Below are 17,997 nucleotides of genomic sequence, written 5' to 3' on the forward strand. Positions count from 1 at the left end.
GAGCAGGCATTATATATAACCACATAATTAAGTATTAAATTATACAGAATAAAAAGAAGGACAGCATAATAGGGGTTGAAATCTGGACATACAAGACTAGAGCTATCACTAAGAAGGTAAATTTGGGGAACTAATTCAGAGTTGATATCTAATGCAAAGAAAAAATGTTCTCAAAGTATGAATGTAAAGGAAAAAGAGAAGGAAAACTATTAAACTTGGGAAATATAGAGACCGTCATCAAAATTTATAGATGAAATGAGAAAAAGTAATCAATAAAAAGACACAGAAGGAAATCTAACAAAGAACATGGAGAACCAGAATAATACAGTATCAGAAGTTAGCTGGTGCTTAATTAGGCTAGAATGAAAACTACATCTTAGTCATCTTTATTACCTATAACATATAACATTATGTTTGGTACCCAGGCTCTCAATAAATAGGCATCAAAATAATGAATTCAGGTTGAAGCCTATATTTCACTAAGCAGTGATACTGGCAAAACTGCTACCCAGCATGAGCTATTTTAGATACTATCTAAATTTTGATACTCAAAATGTGGTTCACAAACCAGCTATACCAGCATCACCTGGAATAGACTGTTTAGAAATACAGAATCTTGGGTCCCACCCCAGACCTACTAAATCAGTTTATTAATCAGTATTTTAACAAGACCCTCAGTGAATTCAAATGCACATGCAAATATGAAAAGCACTGTTCTAGGTGCTTTAGTCATTTCCCCAGTTAAATTTGATTGGGGAGTAGAGGGATAAAGGATAAAATGAGCCAAATTCTGTCATGAAGCCTCACAGCAGTATCACTCTCTGATTCTACTTTAAGAATAAGTTACAGGATTTGGCAATACTTTAAATTTGGGATAAAATGCTGATAAAAGAGAACTGATTCATGCTTATAAGGTATATACCCCTTAATTATACTGAACCAGGCACAAAAATTTTAATTAAAAAAAGAAAATAATCTATTTTACCAATATTATGCTTAATAGTATCAACCAATACTTTTGAAGTGATGATAATAGAAGACATTAGAAGAGTTACCACAAAGTAAACCTTGTCAGTAAATAAGACCTTTTAGGAAGTAGATATAGAAAACAATAAAGGGTCAATTTCCAAAACACTAAAGCAAGAATGGGAACTTTCAACATGGTTGACAGTGATTAGTAGTTTCAAGAATTATTTGTAAAACAGCAAGAATCCTCACTGATGAGCATCATTTTCCAGCCCCTCTCCAATCTCATCTCTCTTCTCCAACTTTTTTTCTTCTATTTCTTCCCTCCTTGTTCTTCCCTTACACTTCTCAAAAATATCCTCAGGAACTGCTCTAACAAATGAGAGGTGCTTATGATGACAGAGATTATTGTCCATGTCCATGAATTGACTCAAACACTAATGTGAATAATGATTTAAAGCAAAAGAATGTGAGGGGGAAAATGCTACCATCAAAGATTTATTCAGACAGTGATATAGGAAAAAAAAATCATACAAAGTAAAAAACAAACCAATTGGGGCTTCCCTGGTGGCGCAGTGGTTGAGAGTCCGCCTGCCAATGCAGGGGACATGGGTTCGTGCCCCAGTCCGGGAAGATCCCACATGCCACGAAGCAGCTAGGCCCGTGAGCCATGGCTGCTGAGCCTGTGTGTCCGGAGCCTGTGCTCCGCAACGGTAGAGGCCAGAACAGTGAGAGGCCCGCGTACCGCAAAAACAAACAAACAAACAAACACCAAAAAAAAAACAATTAAGAACATCATTTCAGAATCCAGTTCCAGATCAGGAAAGGTTAAAAACTGAATGACAACAAATTTAGAAAACTAATAAAAAAAGAACATATATAGAAAATAAAGCTGATATATGAAACAGCTGGTAATGTGAAGAGAGGTGACTTAGAACTGAGGAGACATATGTCATAAGCAGGGAAACAACCAGAAAAGAGGTGACTACTGTAGAAAATTTTGCATATTTACATGTACAGGAATAGGATGCTGAAGGTGGGCATTTTTAAATAAACACCGCAAAAGTATTCATTCAAAATAGAGTAATACTTCTGTCACCGTTGATAATATATTCCAGTGACCCACAGAAATGCTAAGGCTATGATATGGGGGCTATTTTAGGAATAGGACAGATATAGTCCCTGTTCTCATGGAGCTTTCAGTCCAGACTCTAGAGTACAAGACAAATTCAGCAAGTAATTATATGTCTGAAAATGAAGAGTGCTATTAGAGCAAATATAGGAACATACCAGGTTGAGGGGTAATTATCAAGTAAAGTGATATTTAAACTGAGTACAAAGCTTGGTAAGGAACCCAGAGTATATTTAGGAAAATTTTTCTAAGTAAAAGGAAGAGGGCTTCCCTGGTGGCGCAGTGGTTAAGAATCCGCCTGCCAATGCAGGGGACACGGGTTCGAGCCCTGGTCCGGGAAGATCCCACATGCCACGGAGCAACTAAGCCCATGCACCAGGACTACTGAGCCTGCGCTCTAGACCCTGCGAGCCACAACTACTGGAGCCCATGCTCCGCAACAAGAAGCCACAGCAGTGAGAAGCCCATGCACCGCAAAAAAGAGAAGCCCCCACTCATCGCAACTAGAGAAAGTGCGTGCACAGCAACGAAGACCCAGTGCAGCCAAAAATAAATTAATTAATTAATTTAAAAAAAAAAAAAAGGAAGAGCATATTTAAAGGTCCACTTGTGAAAGTGGTCTGTTGATGGAACTGGAAAAATTTCATTATAAAGCAACCCAGGAGATGAATCTGGAGAGGAAGAGAAAAGTGAGAAGGTATATGCATAAACTGCTACAATACTCTAAGAAATAAATTACTCTAGTTTCGCTAAGGGGAGTAGCAGGAGGAATGGAGAGAAATAACAGATGTGAAAGCTACTTAGGAAGAAGTCAAAAGACTTACTGACTTTATATGGTTTTCTAGGTAAAGAAAACAGGAGCTAAAGATGAATCAGATTTCTTTCTTGAGCTAATAGATTCACTATGGCTCCACTTATGAAGATACTGAAAATGAGAGGAGGAAGAAGTTTGGAAGAATTTAGTTCCCAGCATGTTCAGCTTGAGAAGCCTATGAGACAACAAAAGTAGAAAAGTTAATTTGCTCAATCCAGGTCATCAGTTTAGGCATTACGAGAGTATGTCAAGTGCTTGTGAACTAAAGGAAAATTATCTTCAGAGTAAAATATCTTTGGAATTAAATTATCTCGATATTTTTAGTCTTTGAAAACTGATATGGTTGGCAGAATAAAAGCCTCCTAAAGAGGCACCCACTCTAATCACAAAATCTGTGAAAATATTATCTTACGTGGCAAGAGACTTTAGAGATATGATTAAGGTTATAAACCTTAAAATGGTGAGATTATCCTGGATTATCCAGGTTGGCCGAATCTAATGACATGTGTCCCTAAAAGCTGTGGTAAGAGGGAGAGAGATGGGATGATGGAAGAGAGGCAAGAGAAATTTGAAACAATAAAAAGGCTGGCATTGCGGGTTTTGAGGATGTAAAAGGGGAGCCATGATTTAAGGAACATAGGCAATTTCAAGAAGGTAGAAAAAGCAAGGAAACAGATCCTCTCCTAGAACCACCAAAAAGGAACAAAAAACCTTGTCAACACCTGGATTTTGCCCCAGTAAAATCCATTTCAGACTCCTGACTCACAGAACGGTAAGATAATAAATGTGTGTTGTTTTAAGCCACTAAGTATGTAGTAAGTTGTTATGAGAGCAAAAGAAAATTAATACAGAATGCTATATTCACTAATGAACCTAGATAAGAAAAATTTAATATACATGAAAATTAGTGTACAATATATAGCAAGTACTCAATAAGTCTTTTAACATTTATAATTTCAGAGAGTATCTTTCAAGTACACTTTCTTGATGTAATGTTTTTTCCTAAGAAATTACAGATAAATCAAAATCTTGTATCTTCAAATTCTGTGAATTCATATTCTACTTAAAGAACTAGTAAGAAAAATGCTTTCTTGTAATGTTAACTACCACCTTCAGTTTAGTCAAGATTCTCCATGTTGTATTTCCTTAAAATAAACAACTGCTAACAAGAAACTGAAATAAGCAAAAAAATAAAGAATAATTCCAATAAAAAAGATGTGGTACATGTCTGACATTTATAAGAGGGCCACAAAATAGGTCACTTTTCCTTCTATTCTAAGCAGAATTTTTCAAATATGCAAAGGCACATACAGGCAAAAATTGAAGTCTGACAACTATTATTTCAGGTGATATAAAGTCTATGTTATAGACTATACAAAAAGAAAGCTAAAATAACTGAGTGGTAACTATATTAAAGTGGAATTTTTTTAATTAAAAACTAGCTTAAATATTGTGCTTTAATATACTCTCTCTTCCCTCTATATCCACAATCGAGTATAGTATATTTAGAACCTTCAGGTGCAAAAACATTTTTGGTCAAGAAAATTTCCCCATTAAATAACAGGTTTTCCATTTGAACATCAAAAACATTTTCACTTATTTCAAAACTTCTTGATACAGCTGAGAAAATATGGGCTCTATGTTGGGACAGACCCTGGACCAATATTTAACTTCTTTTGAGTGTTATCTCCTACCATATAGGATTGTCGAGAAGGATTAAATTATATTATGCACACATGAAGTGCAATTACATTTGGTAAGTGTTTTCTATTCCATTAACTATTCTGGAGAAAATTCTTTCTGTAAGAAATAACTTTTCTATTACTTAAAAAGTGATATACTTCAACACACATTTATGATAAAAACTCTCCAGAAAGTGGGCATAGAGGGAACATTCCTCAATATAACAAAGGCCATATATGACAAACCCACAGCCAACATCATACTCAACAGTGAAAAGCTGAAAGCACTTCCTCTAAAATCAGGAACGAGACAAGGATGCCAATTCTCACCACTTTTATTCAACATAGTTTTGGAAGTCTTAGCCACAGCAATCAGGAAACAAAAAGAAATAAAAGGAATCCAAGTTGGAAAGAAAGAAAGAAAACTGTCACTGTCTGCAGATGACATGATACTATATATAGAAAATCCTAAAGATGCTACCAGAAAACTACTAGAGCTCATCAATGAATTCAGTAAAGTTGCAGAATACAAAATTAAAACACAAATCTGTTGCATTTCTATACATTAACAAAAGTTCAGAAAGAGAAATTAAGGAAACTATCCCATTTACCATTGCATCAAAAAGAATAAAATACCTAGGAATAAACCACCTAAGGAGGCAGAAGACCTGTACTCCAAAAACTATAAGATGCTGACGAAAGAAATCGAAGATGACAAAACAGATGGAAAGATATACCATGTTTTTGGATTGGAAGAATCAGTATCGTCAAAATGACTATCTAACCCAAGGCAATCTACAGAGTCAATGCAATCCCTATCAAATTACCAATGGCATTTTTCACAGAACCAGAACAAAAAATTTTACAATTTGTATGGAAACACAGAAGACCCCGAATAGCCAAAGCAATCTTCAGAAAGAAAAACAGAGCTGGAGGAATCAGGCTCCTGGACTTCAGACTATACTACAAAGCTACAGTAATCAAAACAGTATGATACTGGAACAAAAACAGACATACAGATCAATGGAACAAGACAAAAATCCCAGAAATAAACCCACGCACCTATGGCCAATTAATTTTACAAAGGAGGCTAGGGGGCTTCCCTGGTGGCGCAGTGGTTGAGAGTCCGCCTGCCGATGCAGGGGACATGGTTTCGTACCCCGGTCCAGGAAGATCTCACATGCCGCAGAGCGGCTAGGCCCGTGAGCCATGGCCGCTGAGCCTGCGCGTCTGGAGCCTGTGCTCCGCAACAGGAGAGGCCAGAGCAGTGAGAAGCCCGCGTACTGCAAAACAATACAAAGGAGGCAAGAATACACAATAGAGAAAAGACAATCTCTTCAATAAGTGGTGCTGGGAAAACTTGTCAGCCACAGATAGAGAATGTTCTAATTTCATTCTTTAACACTATACACAAAAATAAACTCAAATGGATTACAGACCTAAATTTAAGACTGGATACTATGAAACTCCTAGAGGAAAACATAGGCAGGACACTCTTTGACATAAATCACAGCAATATCTTTTTGGATCCACCTCCTAGAGTAATGAAAATAAAAACAAAAATAAACAAATAGGACCTAATTAAACTTAAAAGCTTTTGCACAGTAAAGGAAACCATAAACAAAACAAAAAGACAACCCAAAAATGGGAGAAAATATTTCCGCATTGGAAATATTTGGTTGGAAACTAAGCAACCAACAAGAGATTAATCTCCAAAATATACAAACACTTCATGAAGCTCAGTATCAAAAAAACAAACAATTTCAATCAAAAAATGGGCAGAAGATCTAAACAGACGTTTCTCCAAGGAAGACATACAGATGGCCAAGAGGCACATGAAAAGATGTTCAACACTGTAAATTATTAGAGAAATGCAAATCAAAACTACGAGGTATCACCTCGCACCAGTCTGAATGGCCATCATCAAAAAGTCTACAAATAGCAAATGCTGGAGAGGGTGTGGAGGAAAAGGAACCCTCCCTACCCTGTTGGTGGGAATGTAAATTGGTGCAGCCACTGTGGAGTACAGTATGGAAGTTCCTTAAAAAACTAAAGACAGCAATTATACTCCAATAAAGATGTTAAAAAAAAAACTAAAGATAGCGTTACCATATGATCTGCAATCCCACTCTTGGACATATATCCAGAGAAAACCGTAATTGGAAAAGATACATGCACCCCAATGTTCACTACAGCACTATTTACTATAGCCAAGACATGGAAGCAACCTAAATGTCCATCCACAGATGAATGGATAAAGAAGGTGTAATGTATAATATATGTGTGTATGTATGTGTGTATACACACACACACACACACACACACACATACATACACACATACACTATGGAGTATTACTCAGCCATAAAAAAGAATGAAACAATGCCATTTGCAGCAACATGGATGGACCTAGAGATTATCATACTAAGCAAAGTAAGCCAGACAAATATCATATACCATCCCTTATATGTGGATCTACCAAAAAAAAAAAAAAAGAACTTATTTTCAAAACAGAAATAGACTCACAGACATACAAAACAAACTTATGGTTACCAAAGGGGAAAGGTGGGGGGAACGGCAGATAAATTAGGAGTTTGGAATTAACATATACACACTATTATATATGAAATAGATAACCAACAAGTACCTATTATATAGCACAGGGAACTATACTCAAAATTTTGTAATAACCTATAAGGGAAAAGAACATGAAAAAGAATATGTGTGTGTGTGTGTGTGTGCGCGTGTATAACTGATTCACTTTGCTGTACATCTGAAACACAACTATACTTCAATAAAAAAAAGTGATACAAAAAGTACAAATCGATCTTTTCTTCATGATAGTGTCACCATTACAAATCTCAATCACTATACAGTGATGACATAAGAAGAGTGGCCATATTTTGGTTTGACATATTTGGTTTGACAGGACAATCCCAGTTTATGCTTACTGTCCTGACATCCTCTCCCATTCTCAAATGTCCCAGTTTGGATAATAAATAAATAATGAGTAAATAATGGAATAGAAGAGTATTAATTTTTATCTACAAGAACTAGCCCCACTAGCTTAATTTTTTCCCAATTTATATTTTAATAAACCTCAAGAATATATGATGCTGTCTTATTTGTGTTATGGTAACCACCTGGTTTACTAAGCCTTTACCTTTTACTTTTCCCTTTATATATGCTGCCGTTTTAGAAGCTACACAAAAGTCAAGTGACCTGGAGTTGACCTGGAGTTGAATTATATGTAAAATAAAGAGATTCTAGAAAAGAGTTTGTAGGCTTTTGAGGCTCTGTATAGATTTAAGTTTACTTTGCCTACTTCCCAAAGCTAAATAGGAGTATCACAAAAACACAAAGTGGTAGAATAATATTCTACCACTTTATATTACATATAAATGCTCACGTTATAAGTATTTATACATATAAATACTTACCCAGAGGTAGCAACTGTTTTTTGGAAGTGTGAACACTTATCTCTTCACCCTCGTCCATATTTCGGTCTGAATTTCTTTGTAACCTGTCTTGGGCAATATGTGATATATTTATATTTCTACCTTTAGATTGTTCCATGTCAACTTGTTCTTCAACTACACTGGCCTTAAATTTTGTTCCCCGTTTTTGTTTTATAGTCCTTTTGTTTCCAGATGATTTTTTTGCATTCTCAGAATACATTTCATATTTTGAAGATTTACAACTATTTCCCATTTCATCTGTCAAAGCACAACTCCCACCGAGTATTTTTTGTTCAGAAGACTGAGATTTCTCTACTGGGTGAGCTTTACCAGGATGTTTGCCACTTTTCAAACCTGTAGATGATACACTGTCATGTTTTTCTCTTGACTTCTTCCTTTGAAGGAGTACAGTGCTCTCAGCAGGAGATACTGTGCATTGTTTCAGAGGCCCAGTCTTTCTTGGTATAGTAATCCATGGTTGATTGGCAAAACTTTTATCTGATTCATCAATTATAAATTCATCTTCTAATAACTTCATATTATTTGCAGGAGATAACTGAGGTGGAGCAGTTGCTATATGCCTAACAACAGAACTAAAACAGAATGTTACAATAAATAATAGCTCAAAAAGTAAAGCTTTTACCTTTGCTTTAAAGAGCAGTTCACATGTCTCCTCAATTTTTCCTTCCCCATTAAAATCCTTCCTGGGACTTCCCTGGTGGTCCAGTGCTTAAGGATCCGCCTTTCAACGCAGGGGATGTGGGTTCGATCCCTGGTCAGGAAACTAAGATCTCACATGCCATGGGGCAACTAAGCCTGTACGCCACAACTACTGAGGCCATGTGCTGCAACTACTGAGCCCGCACGCCACAACTAGAGAGAAGCCCATGCACCACAATGAGCCCACGCGCCACAACGAAAGACTCTGTGTGCCGCAACTAAGACCCAACGCAGCCAAATATAAATAAGTAAATAAATAGTTTTTTTTAAAAACTCTTCCCTCCTTTTACATTTCTATAATATCTGAGCATACTCATTTATTACCCTAATGGGATCACAGAAATTTAGAGCTGGAAGGAATCTCTACTGCATCAACTAATTTGGCATTCTTCCATTCATTACATACATTAAACAGATAAAACCCAGAGATGTATAAATATAGCCCAGATACATTGACTTATAGTACAAAAATGCATGCCATTATTATATATAATGTTATATTAAATTTTGTTTATATAGATGTCTCTTGGGGCCTGAATCCCTTAACATCCAAAACAAGATTATTTCTGAGATACCTTCTAGTCTAATAGTCTAAGAAAACACAACAAAATTACAGACTAAATTATATTATGTAAAAATTCACTCCAAGTTGGATAATTCACACATTTTCATATGTGTTTTAATACTGTAATCAGAGTATAGAAATAAATGAAGTGTATCTAGAAAGGTAAGCACACTGGGATTACACAGCATCTCTTCCAATTAGTTGGAAAAGTTTTCTAAAGAAGGATGGAATTATTCAAAAGATGGTAATCTGATGGAGTCATTTTGCACTTCCCTCCTTTTTATGACAACAGCCTTGAGCAAACCACATATTGGAGTGAATATGCAAAAATAAACACCTAGGGTAAACATCCAAATTCCAAAGCCAGCATATACACTCCTGTTTCTGCCTTTTTCACTTGAGTAAGGATGCTTAACTATTTTTATACACAGTAGAAGAAAAGGAAGAATGGAAGAACTGGATTATCATGTCTAGTTTTTTTTTTCTCATTTTTAAGATATAAAAAAAGATTATAAAATGAAAATGCCTTCTCTACTTCTCTAATCTCAAACCCCTGATAAATCTTATAATGTAAAAAATTGGGCTTCCCTGGTGGCGCAGTGGTTGAGAGTCCACCTGCCGATGCAGGGGACACGGGTTCGTGCCCCGGTCCGGGAAGATCCCACATGCCGCAGAGTGGCTGGGCCCGTGAGCCATGGCTGCTGGGCCTGCGCGTCCGGAGTCTGTGCTCCGCAACGGGAGAGGCCACAACAATGAGAGGCCCACGTACCACCAAAAAAAAAAAAATGTATACACATATATGCTAAGAAATATACTGTCTTCTAATAGGTAGACTCTTACAAGTTTATATAATTAGAAAACTCTAGAAAATCTAATAAAAAAGCAAAGTCACTATAAATAGACCACATAATATATAAATAGAAGACCATGTTTAAATAGAAATATTATTTTTCAGCACTTAAAGAAAAAGCCACTCTGATATAAATGTTTAATTTGCTTTATTTTATGTTATCTGTAATATCTATTAATTCTATATATTAAAGAAGTAATGCTAAGTATTTAAAAATAAAGCCTTCCCAAACCAGCCAACAAGAACTCTCTAAATCCACTCCTCTATTCAAGAGACTTCCATAACTTCAAGGTTATTCAAACCAAAGATATCCTTAGGAAACAACTTTGACACTTACTATAGATCAAATGTTTACACCCTTCAAAAATTCATAAATTGAAACCTAATCCCCAGGATGATGGTATTTGAGGGTGGGGACTTTAGGAAGTGATTAGGTCATTAGGGTGGAATGGCTCATAAATGAATTAGTATCTTTATAAAAGAGACCCCAGAAAGCCCCCTCACTACCTTCTACCATTTGAGGTTATAGCAATAAGACAGACATCCATGAACCAGGAAGCAAGCCTCACCAGACAGTGAATCTACCTGAGCCTTGATCTTGGACTTCCCAGCCTCCAGCACTGTGAAATGTAAATTTCTGTTGTTTGTAAGCCACCCAGACTGTGATGGTCTGTTTAGCAGCTCAAATGGACTAGACAACACTATTAAAATTGAGAATAGAGAAAGATGACTTCTGGCTAGGTGGAAAAAATCAAGAAAGACTCTGTGGCATTTGAGTTGGATCTTGAAGAATGGATATGATTTGGTCATGAGGAAATACAAGAAAGACCATCATAAGGAAGAGCATAAGCACAGAAAAGGAGCAGGAAAGCACAAGTAATAGTGAGTAGTTACATCTGGCTACAGCAATTAAACATACACTTTACTCACTAGTTTATTAAAAAAAAAACCCAGCACATTAAAAAATACTTAATTACTTTTTTGGACATAGATATAATTAGCCTCTAAGTATAACGTATTTCTATCAGATTATGGGGCAACATCCATACAAGGGATAAAAGAGGCCACATATATACATATGTATATATATATACTGTATATATGTATATATATATATACTGTATATATATACACACACACAAAGGCAGGGAGAGAGGGAGGAAGACTGGAGGGGTGGGGGGAGGGAGGAGTCAACTATGGAACACAGACTGAACCAAAGAGGAATTTCATTCATTCAATATGTTTTTTATAAAACCTTCCTAATATATTCACTAGCATTCTGATAGATCTCACAGAAAACACAAAAGAAACTAAACTCCTGGAAAGAAGGGCTTATGTCTTAACCTACTAAGAAAGATATATAAAATAGCTAAACTATAATACAAGGCAAGAACTATTTTAAAAAACACTGGAGTGGGACTTGGAAAAAATCAGAAGCCTACCATGGACCTTAGAATAAAATATAAATTGGCATACGACAAGGGGAAAAGGCATGCCAAAGCCAGGACAACTGCAAATATGTATGACAAGTTGGTAGAAACAGTTCACTAGTGACAGTGAAAGCCTTAAATACCAGCTGACAGATCTCAAGTTTATTCTATAGACCAGTGGTTCTCAACCCTAGCTGCTATTAATTCTAATTAACTGTAATGTGCAGCCAGTTAAGAATCACTGTATGGATATTGTAGAACCACCAAAGGTTTTTAAGTAGGCAAAAACAGATTAAAACTTATTTTAGGACTATCCTTTTACTAACACAATCAAAAGAAACAGAAAGAGGGAAGGGATGGGGGAACAGATGTATACGTATGACTGATTCACTTTGTTATAAAGCAGAAACTAAAAAAAAAAAAAAAAAAAAAAAGAAATAGAAAAAATATTTAAAACACTTAACAGTGGAATACAGGCACCCTGACATAATTTTATTTCTAAATACTGTCTTTATTCTTTGATCTCATACATACTAGAAAGTGCTGATGAACAGAAGCAATGAAAGCTGAATAAACTTTTCTTTCACATCTAATTTAATATCCCTTAAATGATGGCTTTGGGATTAATTTACTGGTAAGAAACTACTCTCTCCTTATGGGTTAGACATAATTTCAATTAAAAATTGTGTCAATTAAGATTAACTTCTAGTTAAATATCACTAAGAATCCTTAGATACTGTTCAAAGAATGTGAAAGAAAAATGTGGACCATTTCTTAATAACTCACCTGGATTCACTTTTTCTTTTTACAGTTTCTAAAAACAATGTTGAAAAACTCTTTCTAGCTTGTGGTTGATCTTCACATTCTGAATCTTGTATTCTTTTTTGAGATGTTCCTAACTGTTTCTTCTCTTGTGGTCCTTCTGATACTTTATCCTCTATTTCTGATACTTTATTCGTTACTTCTACTTTATTCAAATCATCTTTATCTTCAAAGTTTAACCTAAAAGGTTAAAAGGAAGACATGATGAATGTTCCCACCATTTGTTGAGTTATAAGTATTCCTGAACTCCCTTACAGTGACAATACAACTGCTTACAAAATTTTCCAGTGGGCCTTTATTTAAAAATTATAAATGCTGATGTGTTTCTCTTACACAACATACACAAGGCAAATTGCTCAGAAAAATTAAATTTTGTATTTGTTGATAGAAAAAAATAAGAGAGAAAAAGAATGGCTAAATCATATAACAAGGAAATGTGTAGCTTAGAACACTAGTTCTCAAACATTTAATATGAATTTGAACCATCTGGAGAATCTTATTAAAATGTAGATTCTGATTCAGTAGGTCTAGCATAGGGTTTGAGATTCTATATTTCTAACAGGCTTCCAGATAATGCCACTGCCCTCGATCCTGAGCTGCAGATCACACTGTGAATAGCAAAATCTTAGAATGTACTTAACTCCTCAGCTCCAAGAATCACACAAGACCCTAGAAAGATATTACACTCATGGCAGAGGTTCCCAATAGCAAAGGACCTTGAACAATCTATTTTGCTTCTTAAAGGTCAAAGGGAAAGCCCCAAGAAATGGATGTGGGTTTACCGCAACTCATCCTCAACAAAACTTACTCTTTGCTACCCTCAGATGACCTGATATATACCTACCCTTATAATTAGAAATAACATAGAGAAAATACAAATTGTTTCTCTTAGGAAGTTATAGAAAACTTATTATAAGGAAAAAAAACACATCCTGTGATAAACAATAAAGGAAAAGAATATGAAAAAGAATGTATATATATGTATAACTGAGTCACTATGCTGTACAGCAGTAATTAATGCAACATTGTATTCAACTATACTTCAATAAAAAACATTTTTTTTAAAAAGAGAAAGATCTGAATATAACAAAATATTCACATATGTCAAATCTGAATATGTGAGTGCCTATTGTGTTATCTTCTGTATGTCTACAGTATTTTAAAATAAAAATCTTAAAGAAAAGAAAAAAGAAAAAAACATGCTTTTCCATAGACCATAGAAAAGTTTACCCCCAAACTTCTCTGAAGAACACTTTAAGGCCTTCCATATTAAATATAAACTGAATATATACTGAATGTATGTTATGTTTTTCTCAAAACATGTTAATATTCCTCAATACTTACTATAAAATACCTAAAAGACTAAATTACCCACTTTTTAACATAAAAGATAAAATACAGTAAGATTAATATCATTTAAATAAACAAAAATTCACCTTTTTTTGGTTTTATGAGAAATCTCTGTACTTGAAGGCAGCATATTTACTGAATTTTCAGAAGTATAGGTCTCTCTCTTTTGGGCAACAGATGGAATAGTCTTTTTCAATAAAGATGCTTTTGCATCCAGATCAGAAGGTAAGCCAATAGATAAGTAAAATTCCTCATCAGCTTCATTGTGATGATCTTTTAGTTTTTTACTTGACATTTTTCTCGAGTCAGATGTATTGTTAGAATGAACATCAGTTTCCAAAATTTCCTGATGAAACTCATGGGCCTGAACTAGAAGAAAATTACATGAAGGTATTAAAAACTCTTTAAATAATAATACTAGAACAAAATGTGCTTTTTAAAATACAGCAACAATTTAATTAGAAAGTTTCCAGAAGACTCACAGGTCATTAAGTTTATAATCAAAGATCAAGGATTAAAATACACAAGTACTTTAAGAGTTCTAATTTATGAAATTAATAAACTGAAAGGTGTATTTGGTCCATGCTCCACAGTTCTAAAATGAATAAAATCCTCAAACATAGAAAATTCACAGTTTTATTGATATAGTAAATTTATTCAAGATTTGAATATAGTCAAACTCAGAGAAGGAGAGATTTGAATAATGGTTGCCAGGAACTGGGAGAAGGGAGAAATTCGGAGTTGTTAATTAACAGGTGTAAAGTTTCAGTTATACAAGATAAATAAGTTTTAGAGATCTAAAGTACATTGTGCCTATACATAACAATACTCTACTGTACACTTAAAAATCTGTTGAGAGGGAAGATCTCATGTAAAAATGTTCTTACTGGGACTTCCCAGGTGGTGCAGTGGTTAAGAGTCCACCTGCCAATGCAGGGAACACGGGTTCGAGCCTTGGTCTAGGAAGATCCCACATGCCTCAGAGCAACTAAGCCCATGCGCCACAACTACTGAGCCTGCACTCTAGAGCCCACGAGCCACAACTACTGAGGCCGTGTGCCACAACTCCTGAGCCTGCGTGCCGCAACTACTGAAGCCTGTGCACTCTAGGGCCCATGCACCACAACTACTGAACCAATGTGCTGCAACTACTGAAGCCCACGTGCCTAGAGCCCATGCTCTGCAACAAGAGAAGCCACCGCAATGAGCACACTGCAATGAAGAGTAGCCCCCACCTGCCGCAACTAGAGAAAGCCCATGCGCAGCAACAAAGACCCAATGCAGCCAAAAATAAATAAAATTTTAAAAAAAATAATAAAATGTTCTTACCACAATAAAATAAAAATTCTTTTAAAGATTTAAATAAATCTTTACATAGCTAAAATAAGTAACAGGTAATCCTAGAAAAATTATGAGATTCAATCTTTAGGTTAAGAGTTGGGTAAACTAGGGTAGCTAGATGAGCACATTTTTATACATATACATACACATATACATATAGAACAGATACATATATAGATATATAAAATATATCTTATATGTATATATAAGAAGAATATTTATATACACATACATCTTGATACCTATACAAAGAGAATATATATTAGACATATATATCTTTATAGCTATATAAAGAGAAATATATATTCTCTTAACCCTTAACCTTCAAATATCAAAGAAAAAGTAGAATGGCTGGGTAGTACTCATACTGATTCATACTCTCAAAAAGAAAAGATTAAAAATTTAAAATAAGCCAAAATGGCTTTTGGTTCTGGAACAAAATTACATAGACTCACTTTTCCCTGCTTCTCCCTTTAAGTACAACTTAAACAAACAATAATAACAGAACTCTGAAAGCTGGAAGAAGGTATATTTGCTAGGAACCTCAAGCCTTAAGCAACAACGGATAATGTGGTGAATCCCCTGTAGCATCAGAAAATGAAACAAACCAAAATACCACTGCTAGAACTCTAAACACTTAAACGTCATTGGAAATAAACTCCACAAAAATAGGCAAGAGCCTTCACATTAAACCAAAACAGGGCAACTATAACAAATGACTGAAATACAATGAAGAGTCCCTTAACATAATAACCAAAATGTTGAGGATACAATCAAAATGATTCATCATGATAAAAATTTAAAAAAAAAGAAAAAACACAATCTGAAGAAGAAAATACGATCAATGGATGCAAATGGACAAGATGAATCAGATGCTGGAATTATTTAACAAGAATTTATTTAAAGCAACCACCATAAAAATGTCTTAACGGGGCTTCCCTGGTGGCGCAGTGGTTGAGAGTCCGACTGCCGATGCAGGGGACGCGGGATCGTGTCCCGGTCCGGGAGGATCCCACATGCCGCGGAGCGGCTGGGCCCGTGAGCCATGGCCGCTGAGCCTGCGTGGCCAGAGCCTGTGCTCCGCAACGGGAGAGGCCACAACAGTGAGAGGCCCACGTACAGCAAAAAAAAAAAAAAAAAAAAAAAATGTCTTAACATTCAATTATAAATTCTCTTGAAACAAATGAAAAGACAGAAACTCTCAAATAAATAGGAGTTACAAAAGAGACCCAGCTTTTGGATCTTAGCCATTATAGTTGTGTAGTGGTATCTAACTGTTGTTTTAATTTAAAATTCCCTAATGACGATAATGATGAACAAATCAAAACCACAATGCGATACTACTTCACACCCATTAGGATGGGGAGGGAGGGAGGGAGGGAGAAAATAACAAGTTAACAAGTGTTGGTGAGGATATAGAAAAACTGGAACCCTTGTGCACAGCTGGTGGGAATGTAAAATGATGCAGCCACTATGGAAGATAGCTTGGTCGTTCCTCAAGAAATTAAAAATGCAATTACCATATGATCTAGTAATTCCTTTTTTGCCTATATATCCAAAAAGATTGAAAGCAGGGGCTGCAAGAGGTACTTGTACATCTGTGCTCACAGCAACGTTATTCACAAAACACAAAAGGTGGAAACCACCTAAATGTCCATCAATGAATAAATGGACAGAACAAAATATGGTATACATACGGTGAAATATTATTCAGTCTTATAAAGGAAATCCTGACACATGCTACAACCTGGCTGACACTTGAGGACATTATGCTAAGTGAAATAAGCCAGCTGCAAAAGGACAAAAACTGCACAATTCCACTCATATGAGGTATTTAGAGTAGTCAAATTCAAAAACAGAATGTAGAAGCGTGGTTACCAGAGGCTGGGGGGTAGGGGGAGATTGTTTAATGGGTTCAGTTTTGCAAGATGAATAAGTTCTGTGGATGGATGGTGGTGACAGTTGGACAACCTGACTGTCCTTAATGCCAAAGAACTGTACACTTAAAAATGTTTAAAATGGTAAATTTTGTTATATTATTTTACCGTAATTTTTTAAAATCATTTTTTAAAAAGGAATAAAGAGCACAAACAGTGATGTATGTGTAAATATAAACACTGACTGATTAAAACAAAAATAAAGTCTTATAGAGATAAAAGATATCAAAATACATAGCAGAATTAAAATAGAGGATAACAGAAATAAAATATATGACAACAGTATGTCAGTTGGGAATTAGGGAGTTGTTCTAGTTACTCTGTCTGCATAATAAGTAACTCCATGCCTTGGCTGCATAAAACAACCATATATTATGTTCACTTATTCTGTGGGGCCAGAATTTGGCAGGGCACAGCAGGGATGACTTGTCTCTACTCCATGAAGTCTGGGGCCTGGAACAATTTGAAAGCTTGCTTACTCACATGTCTAACATCTGAGGCTGGCTGCAGGCCGAAGGAATATTGCTGTCTATGTATGTCTGCAAGTAGGCTAGTTTGGGCTTCCTCACAGCATGATGTCTGGGTTATAAGGTAGAGTGTATCCTAAGAGGGCAATAAGGAGAAAGGGAAGGAGCCAAGCAGAAGCCTTTTACGTCCTAACCTTGGAAGTCACACAGTATTACATATACCACATTCTATATCATATGATATGATATGATATATGATATGATATGATACATACAACCTCACTTACGGGGTGAGGAAAAATGCTGACCTAAGTAAGGTTAGAAATGAATAGTCTGTAAAACTAAAAGCTAAAGAAATTGTACATAACATTGTCATACTAAGTGAATTAAGTCAGACAGACAAAGACAAATATTATATGATATCACTTATACGTGAAATCTGAAAAATAAAACAAAACAGAAA

General features: G+C 35.5%; 1 protein-coding gene across 1 annotated transcript in view; it reads right to left on the minus strand.

Annotated features, from left to right (window-relative positions):
• CENPC (centromere protein C) overlaps positions 1-17,997 on the minus strand; it is a gene marked incomplete at its 5' end in the record, with an annotated part of 91,689 nt that overhangs the window by 46,074 nt on the left and 27,618 nt on the right. Inside the window, 3 exons of the mRNA XM_079716564.1 lie at positions 8,035-8,645; positions 12,404-12,619; positions 13,876-14,158. Coding sequence (XP_079572690.1) covers positions 8,035-8,645; positions 12,404-12,619; positions 13,876-14,158 — 1,110 coding nt within the window. The remainder of the gene's footprint in view (positions 1-8,034; positions 8,646-12,403; positions 12,620-13,875; positions 14,159-17,997) is intronic.

This window comes from Hyperoodon ampullatus (assembly GCF_949752795.1).
Source record: "Hyperoodon ampullatus genome assembly, chromosome: 1".
Taxonomy (NCBI): domain Eukaryota; kingdom Metazoa; phylum Chordata; class Mammalia; order Artiodactyla; family Ziphiidae; genus Hyperoodon; species Hyperoodon ampullatus.